The following is a 14,847-nucleotide window of genomic DNA, read 5'->3' on the forward strand; positions in this document are numbered from 1 at the left end:
AAAACTTATGGCTTCTAAAAATAAATTGGAATACACCTCTTCCTAAAAGTTACTTTGAATAATAGACAGTATTTCTGCATAGTCTCAAAATAGTCAACAATTATCACATTCCTAGATTTGTTCTACCCAACGGATTACAGCAAATAGAAATTATAGGATTCTGTGATCTAGTCAGAAAGCGTATGGTGCAGCAATTTATATGAAATGTATGTCATCTTCAAATGAATGTTCATCAAGACTTCTGTGTAGCAAGTCTCACGTGTCACCTTTGAAGTCAATTACCATTCCTTGTTTGGAACTTTGTGATGCAGTTCTCTTGGTAAAACTATTGAAAAGAATATTAGAGTTCATTCAAATACCCATAGTCAAGGTATTTCACTGATATTATTTCACTGATTCGTCAATAGTGTTAGCATGGATTAAGAAGGAACCTCATCAACTAAAGACATTTGTTGCTGATACAGTATCTGTTATAGCAGCATGATTGCTGTTCATGGTGGTACCAAGTTAGCACTTATAATAATCCAGCTGATTTGATATCACGTGGAGCTGAACCTGAAGATCTTCTTCATAATGATTTATAGTGGTATGGACCAACATTTTCGACTAAGGAGAGCTTCTTGACTAAGCCTTGTGAAGTAATTTCATCTGATATGGCTGAGGTGGAATATGTGAAAGAACTCAAGGATAATGACTTAGTTAATTTAAATGTGAACTCTTAATTCCTTTGTTTTATATCATATTCTTAACATTAGTAATAACTATATTCACATTATTCGTGTGTTAAGTTTTGTTTACAGATTTACAGCCAATTGTAAAGGTGTTGGTGTTGGTGTATTTAATTATGGCAAAGCACACTAGGGCTATCTGCCTAAGGGGAGGGATGCCTTTCGTGGATGACTTTCTAAGAGAAATTGGCTCGTATACATGTTACACATGGAGAAAACCACGAAAACACCCATGCAGCCAGCCCGTTCGCGGGATTCGAACCTCGGACCGAACTACCAGTGTCCAATTGTAAAGGAAAAAATTTAATAGGTCCTCTAACTGTTAAAAAATTGGATGGCGCTGAGAAAATCATGATCAGGTATGTACAATTAGAGTTTGGAACGAGCTTAGGCTCGAGCTTGATACTCGATAATTTTTGGTCATTTTCGAGTACTCGATACTTGAATCAAAACCCAACGGGCTTTCAAGCTCTGTACATACAAAATGGTTTTCGTTCTGCATTTTATTTTTAATTTATTTGTCAACATATTTCTTCAGAATTCTAGAAGACATTTTATTGGTGTCATAAAAGTGCTCCTTTTTAAGTACATAAAAACTAGAACTTTCGAAATTGTATTATGGATAAGTAAAGTTAAACAATAAAAGTATTATAAATATATACAGTAAAATAATGTTTTTACTTTTACCAGTACTTTTACCTGAACAGTATTGAAATTTGTTTTGGTAAAGTGATGAATTTGTTGCCACGTACATTACATACAGTACAGTACATAGAAATGCAAGGATTTTTAATCTTTACCTATGGAAACAATATACTTTTAATTTTAAGTAGTAACATGTATGTAATATTAAATAATGATTTTCTTAGTATCAGTAAAAAAACAAAATTACAAATTGTTGAACATTGAAAATGCCGTGTTTCGCAAAAAAAAAAACATTTATTACAGAGTAATACGCAGAGACACAAGCAGAAATACAAGCAGATCATGTTTAACAAATCATAAACAAATAGAATGGGATTACGTTTCGGAATACTTCGGACCTGACAGAAAGCTAATGCATCGGACATGACAGAAAGCTATACTTCCTTTTAACCAATAAGAATGCGATTACTAATACCTCAACACAAATTTAGTCGAAATTTTAGAAATATTTTGGTAAAAATGGTTAATATTATGACTTACAGCCGTGAATACACGCATATTCTAGAATAGTATTTTCTATTTTTTTTCTAGAATAGTAATCATGCCGAAAAACAAAAGATAACCGTTTGGAGTCATTTTGCCAAGGCAGACCAAAATTATGCATGCTGCAATGAATGCAATAAAAAAATTTCCATTTTAAATGGAAATACCTCAACAATGCATCGTCATCTAAGCAGCATTCATAACATTGACGTTGACAAAGCAGAGGCAGAAACAACAGCTAAAAACAAGAAAAACTTCAATAATTTTGTAATCAAAACATCAATTGAAGAGATTGTTGCAAAAAGGGCTGCAGTAGTTAATTTATCGATTCGTCAAATCACTCAGTCAGAGTTTATTCGACAATCATTGGCCTTAAGAGGTATGAAGCTTCCAGCCAACGAAAAATCTGTAATGGCTCTTGTTCATAACGATACGGAAACTGTGAAACAAAAAATCAAAAATGATATTAAAAAAGATATTGCCGAATCAAAGAAATTCTCCATTACCATGCATGAATGGACCAGCATCAGTAACCGGAGATTCCTGTATATAAATCTGCAAACTGCCTGATAAAAAAGCATCAATCTTGGACTGATAAGAATTTTTGGAAGTTGCGATGAAAAAAATGCAAGAACTCATAGAAAAGCACCTCGAATTTTTTGGTCTATCATTTAAGCACGATATTGTATCCACTACTGGGGATGGAGCAAGTGTTATGATAAAGTTCGGAAAAGAATCACCTGCTTTTTATCAAACATGTATTGCATATGCCTTGCATTTGGCTGTTACAAAAACTTTTTATAAAGGAAAATCAGGGACAGAAAGAAAGTATAGATAAAAGTTCAGGAGAGACTGATGATTTTGATGATGTTGATAATGGTTTGAGCATTAATGAAACTGAATTACAGAATGAATCGTTCAAGGAAAACATAAATATTGTGAGACAAGTTGTAACTTTTTTCAAAAATTCTGTTGTGTATTCAGATTTGTTCAAGCCTAAATGTAGAGAAAAATTACAGATAGAGAAAAATTACAGACAGAGAAACAACTGTCTCTGGATTGTAAAACCAGATGGAATTCAATGCTGAAAATGCTTGAAGCATTTGTAAAATTGTATGACGTTACAAAGGATGTACTTATTGAACTTGGATCCGAAAATCTTTTAACAAATTTAAACCTGGCATTAATAAAATCAATAGCCTTGGCGTTAAAACCAATTGAAGTGGCACTTAACACTATGGGTGAAAAACAAGCCACTTTACAAACAGCATATACTTCTATCAACTTTATGCAAGAGATGTTAACTGAACAAGAATCTCAAATAAGTAGTTCTCTTTCTGAGAATATCGATTCTTACATCAATAGCAGGATCAACAAAAATATCATAGATTTGATGAATTCACTAAACAACTAGTAAAACGCCATCAAAAGCTTCTATAGAACTAGCAGCTGCTTTGATGAAGTGTTTATTTCCGTCACCAGATTCATCACCAAATTCATCAAACGAAAAATCAAGCGGTGAAGTAGAAACAACTACCAAAGTTGGTGCTTTTCTTGAAGAACAACTTAGTGTACTATTAGAAGCTCCAACCAGCAAACTACCGGAAGGTGACCCCTTTAAAAAATTAAGTCAAGAATTTACTTTGTCAAAAAGTAATGGTGATTTAACTGTAAATTTAAAGTGGTTACTTGAAGCTATTTACAGTATAAAACCAATGTCGACTGATTCTGAGAGGGCATTTTCCATGGCCAACAATTTTTTTCACCAAAATTAGGTTGAAGCTATCAGAAAAATCACTACATGCACTGGTCTTTTTAAAATATTTTTTCATTAATATAAATGTATAAATAAATGTATAAGTAAAGAAAGTTTCTTTTAAATTTCTAAAAAATATTATTTTAATTATAAGTCTTTTGATAATGTAAGTATGTCAACTTCAAATGCTCGAAAGTCCGAAAAAACAATCAAGCTCGAGCTTAACTGAGCTTCAACTCATCGAGCTTTACCAAACCCTATGTACAATTACAACATTTTAGTAAGGATATTCTCTCCTTCAAAAATAAAAATTATGTTTCTTCCAAAAGTAAGTTAACTTTCTGAAGCCGGCTGGTACAGCAGTTGTACCAGGAGAATGACTTTCTCAGACGCCGGCATCCATGCCCTCCTCATTTTAGAGAATCGCCTATCTGTAGATCTCTGGGTGGTCCATTGTCGCTGCTCAGCGTAGCTGCTGGCTACGCATTATTTCCCTCTTCTTATCAGTTTGGCTACATTTTGGCAAAAACCGCAGGTTTTGACTTGTGCCAATATACTTGAAAATCAAATAGAGGCCATCTCTTTCTCAATCTGTCTCATAATTTTAATGCTAATTTTTTTAGTACTGACTTTTGCTATGATTAAAACGTCAGCGATTTTGCACGCTCTTTAAGCTTACCAATTTAATGTTTTTTAATCATAACAAATAAGAATAGATTAGTATTTTAGATTTAATGCCCTTCTAGAAAATAGGTAAAACTGCTTTTATCGTTTACTTCCTTTTCATACTTATGAATAATAAGATTTTATTTTGACATTTTTTGTAGAGTGCATAAAACCCTTAAGAACTTTTAACTCTTTCAAAGTGCTTCTATTATGTAGGCAATTTTGTCTGATTTATCAGAAGATAAATAAGAGACAATTGTATGCATAATAGTTTTTGTGATTTTCATTCATTCAGTGATTGCTTTCAGTGATTTTCATTGATTTTAAATTAAATAAAATCAATTTATCTTTAGACCCTCTTTTAGGATGAGATCTGCCAAAAAGTATTTAAATAGCATAAAAGCTCACGTTACTTCTAAATTGAATCAAAACATCAGTTACATTGTATAAAATTTTGGCCAGTTTTATTTGCTGAAATTCTTATACTCCTCAAGAGATAAAGGGAATTCAGACAAGTTAATAAAAAAATATCTTTAAAAAAGGTTGTTATTTTGTCTGTAATAAGGTGTAAGTCAACTTACTATTAAATGTATGAAAATTAGGATTGGATTACAGAAAAGCACGCGAACGCTATCTGCTTAAGGGGATGGATGCTTTCGTGTAAACCTTTTTAAGAGAAAATTGCTCGCATTTACGTTCCTGGTGGAAAACTCCATATGTAATCAACCCGTTCTTCGGGTTTGATTGGATTAATTTTGTTCGCTTACTGAATTACATCAAAGCACACAACAATTACCTGTATAAGGGGAGTTATGCCTTCGCGGAGGACTTTCTAAGAGAAGCTGGCTTGCATTTATGTTACACGAAAACCGTGAATCCAACTATTTAGCAGGGATTCAAAGCCAAGCGAGCTACAAGTGTTCAGCCACCTTTACCGCTCTACTGAAGAGCCCGTAAAAATATTGATAAAGGAAAAGTATTGAAATAACTGGTTTAATTTACTAACCTATATTTCTCAATCGATAGTACATAAATTACGCATATGAGGAGGATTATTTGTGAATAAATAAACTGTATTGCACTTTTCTCCACTATTTCATATTACGATGGAATTATTGCATTTCAAAGTTATTTCTCATGAATTAATTTTGCTTCGTTCAGGATTTTTGATATTTTCAAAGAGAAAATTCCACACTTTAAATAAAAAAATACACGAGAAGATACTTTATGCAAAATTTGGCATAAATGGTTTTCTTAATTTTGCTTTGAAAATATTCCAGGGTAATTGTTTTAATTACTGGAAGAAATATGAAAAACAGATTTACTACATTGTGTCAACACCCAGTATATCCTTTTGAAAACGTGAAAGATTACTCTTTCTAAAATAAATTAGAAAATATATTATGTGCAAATAGAATATTCGTTGAAAATGAAGTAGACTTCAACCTTTGGATATAACGATGGTTTTAGACGAAATTTCTACCTATGAAAAGAAATTGAGGTATAATTAATTCTTCATGAACATTTAAAACTGTTCTCAAAATTCTTTTGATGATTGCATGTATAGGTCACGGATTTTTTTCTCTGCTAACATAAACAAAAGCCAATTTTACAAAGAAAAATTCTTGTTAAAGATATACCTTCTTTGCCTGATAGTCCATTAAGTTAAATGTTAAATGATTAAACGCAACCAATGTATCTCAGATTTTGATTTTTATATATTTTAATAACAAAATTATCGAAAAAAGCAGATTTAAATCTGTGTTATTGTTATGTAAAGCTTTATTATTACTGTAAGTTCATCTCAAAATCTATTTGTATTGAATCTCATTCTAATCATCTAATGATAATAAATATTATTATTATTATTTCATTACCATTATTTTATTAATGAAAATATGTTATTAAAAGTCACATTCCAGCCTGCAGACTTACAAATCTAGTTCGTATTTACTATATTTTGTTAAATTTTGTTCTCGCTTTCTAATTTCTAATACGAAAATACGCAAATATAAATGAAGAGTGAAAACAAAGTTAAAAAATTCACAAATTATTTACGAGATTGATTAGAAATAGTGAGTGAAATATAAACATTGCATACATTTTGTTCTAAATAAATTGTGCACTGGATATGCATCCAGTACTGCATATTTATTTATGCACTATTTATTTAGAACTTCATTTAAATGAAAGCAAAATAATCATCGAAAAAATTGCAAATCTAGCAACCCCTCTACTATGGGACGTAAGCGTCCAACAAACATGTAAATTTTATTTCATCCATGGAGGGGGACTAACGACTTTTCTCATTAGGAAAATGTCAAAGAGGGGGCAAAACTGTTTCGGATCGCGCCGGTCTGAAGGCTGTATTATGAGAATTTCGGCCCGGTTTTAGAAGGTTAAAATTTTTATGTCTATTTCTAGATAATGATTCTCTTCTGAGAGTAGGAGGCAGACTTGCCAACAGTAATCTTAATTACAATAAAAAATTTACTTACATAATACCAAAAGATCATGTATTGAATAGATTAATTTTTCAGTATTATCATGTTAAATATTTACATCTTGGTATCTCTATTGCATCAGGTTCATAGTAAATTTTGGGTTATTAATGGTCGAGATCTAGCTCAAAAGGTTGTACATGAATATGTAACATGTTTTAAGGCTAAACCAATTGTATGCGAACAACTTATGGGAAATTTACCTGGTGAAAAAGTTAACCCAGGGTTTGTATTTAATACTTGTGGACTCGATTTTTCTGGTCCATTTCTCATTAAGTATAAAAAGTCAGAGAAAGGGTAATTATGAAAAAGTGTACGTTGCTATATTCGTATGTTTAGCTACTAAGAGAACTACATTTAGAGATAGTAACTGATTAGACCACAGATTCATTACTTGCTACTATTAAAAGATTTATTGCTAGACATGGAAAATGTAATACCATAATGGTACTTATATGGCTGGTGCAAAATCAAAACTGAAAAAAATGCATAGCTTAGTACTTAAATCTCATTCAGACACAGCAGATTTCTTAACATCTGAAGGTATAAATTGGAAACTAATACCAACTAGAACACCAAATTTTGGTGGTTTATGGGAAGAAGGTATTAAGTCATTTAAATATTATCTTCAGCGTACAATTGGCAGTTATAAATTGACTTTAGAAGAATTTTGGACTGTTGTCACACATATTGAAGGTATTCTCAATTCTTGTCCAATTTTACCTTTATCAACAGATGTGAATGACTTTAAAGCCTTAATGCCGGGTCATTTTTTAATTGGACATTCCATTACTTCATATCCTGAACCGGATTTGTCTCATTTTACAGATGAAAGACTTTCTAAATGGCAAGTTATTACCAAGTCATTCAAGTTATTTAGAAACGTTGGCAAAATAATTATTTAAATCATCTCCAACAACGCACCAAATGGTTTATTAATAAAGGAAATTTAAAGACAGGTATATTAGTTGTGTTAAAGGAAGATAATCTTCCCGCATTTAAATGGTCTTTAGCCATAATTCTAGAAGTTTACCAGGTAAAGATAATAAATAAGGCCAGATTTGTTGAAGTGAAAACATTAAATGGTGTGCATATTTGATGTATTAGTAAAATTTGTTTATTACCTATCCAGGATAATAATGCTTAGCTTGCATTATGTTCTTATTGAAAATTGTGCTTATATTAAAATGGAACTGTTTAAGAATAAGTCCGATTGTAGCATAGTGAATGTTAATGTTCTTAGAATGTTTATATTATTTTATATTATATTCATGATGAAATTACCTATTAGCTTTCATATTGTACTGTACAATTAGTTGTTCTTGAAATGTTAAATTGTATGCTTGTTTGTAATTTACATACTGAAATTTGCAATTTCAACAGGCGGTGCCATGTTAAGTTAGAATACAGCACCACCTATTGGATATGGAGAGAAACTCTCACTTGGCCATCTGGATTCGGCTAAGCAACATACCAGAGCATGTATTAGAACTGAATGTAGTTAATTACTGAAAATAAATTAGTTAGTTCTCTCTATTATACATTCTGCTCATTAGCTTAGAATCATAGGACAATATTTATCATATTTTGCTTCAGACTTCTAGAAGAGATAATCTCCTTAGTCTTACAATATAATACATTAACATATAGAACTTTGAAAGAAGTAATAACTGAGCCTTAAATTGAATGCATAGCACAATACAAACTTTACAACAGAAAAACGGCATCTAGCATTCTAAAAAGTAATAATAAAGTACTCTGAAATCAAATGTAAGCTATAAATATTCTCTTTTTGCAGCTCTGGCATTAACAGCATGCAAGCATTTGAAATTCATCAAATTCTTGCATTTCAGAAGAAAAGAAGGGCAACAGAGATATTCACTTTGCACACTGTAACTATTTCATCAACTAATGCTGACACTATTCAGCATACATAATCCTTTTAGGATGAGGAATAGGTAGAAATATTAATGCCGTAATTGACAGTATGCAATTGGTTCATTTTGAAATTTGACTCTAAAATCAATGATGCAGCGCATAACTACAGATTACATATAGTTAATAAGGATTTAATTATATGATAGAATTAAACAATAATACTTTTTTTTTTTTTTCCTTTCCATCTTGGTTATAAGTTAATAGGCGTGCACTGCCTGCACTGCATGCGTTAAGGTGGCGCTCTTGTATTATATCATTGTGGATACTAGACATCTGTTTTCAGACTTTGTACTGTATAGGTATTAAATTATTACTTCAATCATATTAAAAAATAAATTTTTCAGAATTAATTAGTTTTAATTACTTAATTACAGAAACAGAATGAAATTACAACATTTGGATATTCACATAACTAATTTGTTATAATTAAAATAGAAATAAGTGGTATTAAGCAAAAACAAACTTAAGCTCTTTTTACAAAAAAGACAGTAAGTAATTCAGTCAAGTGAAAATATTGCTCTTTACTTTTCATTTAAACAAACAAAAGTGAACTAATAAAATTTTACTTTTTTACTGTTTGTATCTTGAATAATGAAAAATAATTGAAAATACTGCAAAAAAAGAAAATAAATGTTTAGCATTATTCCCTTTTTAAATTTAAGACATTATTAAAAACTAAAACCTGAAAGTTTCTTGCTTACAAAAACATAACATAAAAATATAATATTAAATTTTATTTGATTAAAAAACGGGAACCTGGTAAGGGGAATTCTTGTGAGAGTAGCAAAGTAATCCATCTGAAACTATAATACTGAGGCTTCAAATCTTGCATTTGTAACCGTTGCCATATATTAAAATCATGTTCTTGAAGGAGATTCATTAACCGTTTCATCATGGCTCCAATACCACTTGCAGAATCATCCAAGGTTTTAATAAAGAAATCTCGAATTTCAGACATAAGATTCGTGAAGCAAAAAAAGGAATCAGCTTCAGCATATTCTAAAATTTGGAAAAACTAAAATTAAAAAAGATTTAAATAATAAAAAGAAATTTTATTACAATTATAATTTAATTAAAAAAATTATAATCATCACATTTTACAACCTACTGAAAGTATCTGCATTGGATTTTGTATGAGAAATGCTTTCAAATCATTACAATTTTATACTGTGTAAAGCAGATACAATAGATAATAATAGCAAGATTTGTTTCACATATAGAGTAATTAATAATTACCACATATTCCGGAATATAACACGTACAATGCACACCTATAGCTTCAAACTACATTTATTAATTTTTAGTCGTATTATATGCTTCCCCCCCCCAAGGAAACCTAAAAGATGCATGTATGATGCTTTAATTTTTTAAATCATTCATTCAAAGATTTTTCCTATGCATTCGAACAATAGTATACTGAAATGACAAGCCATAAGGGGAACAATACATATGCGTGGGAGGAAAGCCAAAGAGAAAATAATTAAGTATAGTAAAATAATTCTGCTTGAAGGTAAATAATTCTGTACAGAGGGTGGGTTGTATTCAGTGCTGGTGGACACAAGAATATTATTCTGTGTTTCTGAGAAAAGGGGGACAGAATGTAGGGGACAGAATGTAGGGTAAGAATGCTCTTCCAAACCAAATGAATTCAAAAAATTTGTAGTCATTTGAAGCTGTAATTTTGAAATGAGCATTGTAGGCGTTTAATAAAACACATTTGCTTTATTTGAAACACAATTAGATGATTTAGTATTCAATATGGCTGCTGCCAAATTAAACAACACAATGTTGGTTTCAAATGCAAAACCATTCAGTTTGCGAAAGAAAATAGAAATCATACTGCAGCAAGAGTGTTTTATTTATTTATTTATTTATTTATTTATTTTATTATTATTATGAAAGATAAAATGGATCAAGACTATTTACAGATCAGAGTGACAATGATGGTGAGGATGAAATAGAATTCAATGATGAGCCTGAGGATATATGAGTAGATGAACATGACGCAATGCTATCTGATAATGAACACTTTTAGGTTTATAAGGTATGTCATTTCTTTTAAACAAACAGCATTTAAATTTCTGTATGCTAGTTTTTAACCTTATTTTTAATCTATCTTTTTCACATCTGATATATAAGGCGCACCCGTTAATTTCGCTTATTTTTTGTATTAAAAGTGTGTATTATATGCTGGAATATATGGTACATTAATTCTCATATCATGAACCTTGAATTACATTATTCTGTCTTTAATTTACTTCTGCTAATAAATACTGAGAAATTACACAATTGTGTCATTTTATTTCATGATTCTTTAATTAAAAGTACAAAGCAATTCAGAAGTTTTAGAAAGTAAACTGCACTCAATCTCTAAAGACAGTGGATTAAAAAAAGAAACAATTGGGTATAGTTTTGAATCGGTATTATTGCTTCCATCCATTCATCAAATGCGGAATGGAACTGTTTTAATGCAATCAATAACTGAAAACTTATTTTTCCTACTCATTTCTTTAACAATTGCAACCGTTTTAGTCCTTGCTCTTGAGCACTTCTTAGCAATTTCGCTATTAGAAAACATTTTTCTAAACAAAGCTGCAGCATGATCCGATGTATTCAGTGGCAAGTTGTACTCCAGTAAAGGTAGAGAACAAGCATTCTGCATTAATAACTTCTTGTTACTTTGTTTTCACACACACACACACACACACACACACACACACACACACACAAAAAAAAAAAAAAAAAAAAAAAAAAAAAAAAAAAATCATTTTTCATTCCCCCAATAAAACTTATGCAATCCTTGTTTTTATGTATGCACATGTTTGTGAACATCGGCCCTTCCATTTTGCAATTATTTTGCAGTACATTTTTCACACAATTTTTAATAAACAAACATTAGAATTATGTAATATAAAAATAATTTAACAACTATAATTAGAAAACAATGGAGACAATATTTCTTTCATATTTTGAGAGAAATTGACATCTGCAAAATTTCCTTAAAATCTATGCAATTTAAAACTCAGGATCCTAATCATAATTCATATGAAACATTTACACATGCGGGTTTAATGTATAACAGACGGTATACGCTACGTTAAAATTATCTAATTCAGTTAATGTTGCAGATTGCGTTGTTCCTTAATCTTTGAATTGGATCCAGCTTATTATTTTTTGCAAACTGTTAGAGCAATTTTATAAAAGTAAGCTTGAACTTTCGATTATGTCAAATAGAATTTCCGATATATATTTACTAATATGCAAAGTATCTACAAAGCGAAAGTATGTTTCGAAGTCCATTAAACAAAAAGTGGAATTGCTGCAAAAAATAGATAAAGGCATATCCTTCATTTCTCTAATCATTCCTTGTTTATCAATTTCACGCTGCTCTGGGGTGGGGGGACTCCGTGGCGCGCAATGAATTGGAAGTTGATCTGTCAGCACTATCCTTATCTTCAGGGGAGATGTTTTTATTTTATTTGGCTTATCATTCCTTACTAAATGTAGTATTTCATCTCGATGTTCTCCGTCTTTGATATGATTTAAATCAAATTCCTCGTCATTATAATTCGCTTCCGATAGTGAAAAAAGTGACACAGAGGTTATTGAAAACGAAAAAATTTCAATTGACAAATTAGTCGGTATTCTCGACACAGCAATTATAGGACTTAAACAGCGGCACTTTGTAACTGAAGAAGAAATTATTTCTGTTTATAGAATTAAAGAGAATGTATTATAACATAAAAAACGAAGCATTTTAAACAACTTACATTGAAAGAAATGTTTAATAAAGTAAACAAATAAATATTAAGCTTTTTCTTTGTAAATTTTGATACCCTTTAGATCAAAATTGTTCTTTATTTCATAGATTACGGTTTCATATTTTTAATTTTATAATTTCTGCATGCCATTTTACCAGATTTAAACTGATGATCTAAAATCTGGAAAAATTGATAATCTGGAATCGCCGAAGTCCCAACGAGTCTGGATTAATGACTTTTGACTGTATTAAGAAACTGAAAAATTCCACTACAAAGACAAAAATTTTTTGTGTTAGACTATTAGAGGTTGTATAGCCACACTACAAATTATAGCTGCAAAGCAGGCTATATTGCACAGCAATCTCTGCAAGCTGTTCAATACCATCTGCAGCACCAGTCAAATTTTGGAAGCCACCCTAAAGTCTAACTATTTTTAACTATACATCACAGGCACCTATGACTGTAATAATACCTAGAACATAACAAATGGAAAGGAAAAATGACATGATGTCACTTTTCAAACATATTCCCTTTCTGTCTACAGCACCATGATGTAACTGGGAGTACTACAATGACAAAATGAACAAATCCCACATTAAGATACCATTCTGGCATCTGGGGCTATGATGTTACATGTAATGCCTATTATTTCTTATCTAGTCTGTGTTTAAAATGTATTCCTACCACGGAAAAAAACCACTGTTACAACTTTGAGATGGTATAGCTTGCTACTGTTCATCGTCACAACAAGTTGGATATCAGTTATCAAAAGTATAATCATGGGTTATTGCAATCTCATTTCAAAAACCTTGAAAACTACTCATTTCAAAAACCTAAATATCCAATTATAATCTAAATAATTCAGGATATTACTGCAAAATACATACATATACTGTGCATACACTATTTTCAAATAAATTTACTGATGCAAAAAATGTAATACAGTCAAAAGTCTTTAATCCGGACTCGTCGGGACTTCGGCGATTACGGATTATCGTTTTTTCCGGATTATAGATCATCAATTTAAATTTGGTAAGATGACATGCAGAAATTATAAAATTAAAAATATGAAACCACAATTTATGAAATAAAGAGCAATTATGATCTAAAGGGTATCAAAATTTACCAAAAAAAAGCTTAATATTTATTTGTTTACTTTATTAAACATTTCTTTCAGCGTGCACATGCGTAAAGCATACATTACGCATAGTCGAAATTAGAAAATTGCAACCAGAAAACTATTTGATGTATATTCGTGATATTTATAATGATGAGGAATTTGATTTCAATCATATCAAAGACAGAGTACATCGAGATGAAATACTACATTTAGTAAGGAATTATAAGCTGAATAAAATAAAAACATCTGCCTTCAAGATAAGGATAGTGCTGACAGATCAACTTCCAGTTCATTGCGCGCCACAACGTGCAATACAGGGAAGATACTTCTGTTTTTCACCTGCTCTCAACATGAATATTTCAGCCCATATATCATTTTCTCTCACTTCTCAGTTTTCCTGAATGATATATTTGTTTTAAAACAAAATTTAAGCATTATAATGAATGAACATTTCCCAAATCCAGAAATTTCAGATTTCAGAAAGCAAAAAAAAAAAAAAAAAAAAAAAAAAAAAAAAAAAAAAAAAAAAATCAAAAAGTCTGCCTATATCTGGACCATAAAGACTTCTGGATAATGCATGACCCCACTGACATATGGCATCTAACTAGTCCTGTTTACCCACTATGTTAAGACTTTTTTCTTGGTCCAAGCACTGACTTAATCTGCTGACTGTTAAATATAAATTGAACCATACTACCTGTATAATAATAATCATTTCACTTACATATAATAAATATAGCTCCTTTATAGTTGACCATTAAAATACTGCACAGTAATGACCATATACAAAATTAGAAATGAAAAAAAAAAAAAAAAAAAAAAATATGTCAGGAAACTTACTTTTCCATTCAGGATCAGGATCAGAAGCAAATGTATAATAAATTGGGCCAATTATTTCATTCATACCCTAAAGCCAAAATTTTTAAATTACTACTGAATGAATATATAAAATTATAATCAATCTCAGCAATTTAATTAAGTAACAATCAACACAAGAAGACTATAATGCTAAATACAAAAATATCAACAATATTGAATACAATTAATTCAAAGACAGTATTATCATATTTAACATTGGACTCAATAATAATGCTAAATATGGAAAACAATTAAAACATGAAAGCATCAATATTACTGAAATAATGTAATTATGTTAAAACAGATATAAATAACAATGAATACACATAAT

At 30.5% G+C, this 14,847-nt stretch overlaps 1 protein-coding gene across 4 annotated transcripts in view; it reads right to left on the bottom strand.

Moving 5' to 3' along the window:
* Positions 1-14,847, bottom strand: part of LOC118198262 (TBC1 domain family member 13) — an 88,118-nt gene that overhangs the window by 22,959 nt on the left and 50,312 nt on the right. For all 4 annotated transcript variants that reach the window (XM_085820819.1, XM_035369903.2, XM_035369905.2 and 1 more), the window contains exons 10-11: positions 14,499-14,565; positions 9,534-9,776 (exon numbers count right to left, since the gene is read on the bottom strand). In XM_085820819.1, coding sequence (XP_085676945.1) covers positions 9,534-9,776; positions 14,499-14,565 — 310 coding nt within the window. The remainder of the gene's footprint in view (positions 1-9,533; positions 9,777-14,498; positions 14,566-14,847) is intronic.

This window comes from Stegodyphus dumicola, chromosome 1 (genome assembly GCF_044657685.1).
Source record: "Stegodyphus dumicola isolate Sdum_Otavi_A_Nest chromosome 1, ASM4465768v1".
NCBI lineage: Eukaryota > Metazoa > Arthropoda > Arachnida > Araneae > Eresidae > Stegodyphus > Stegodyphus dumicola.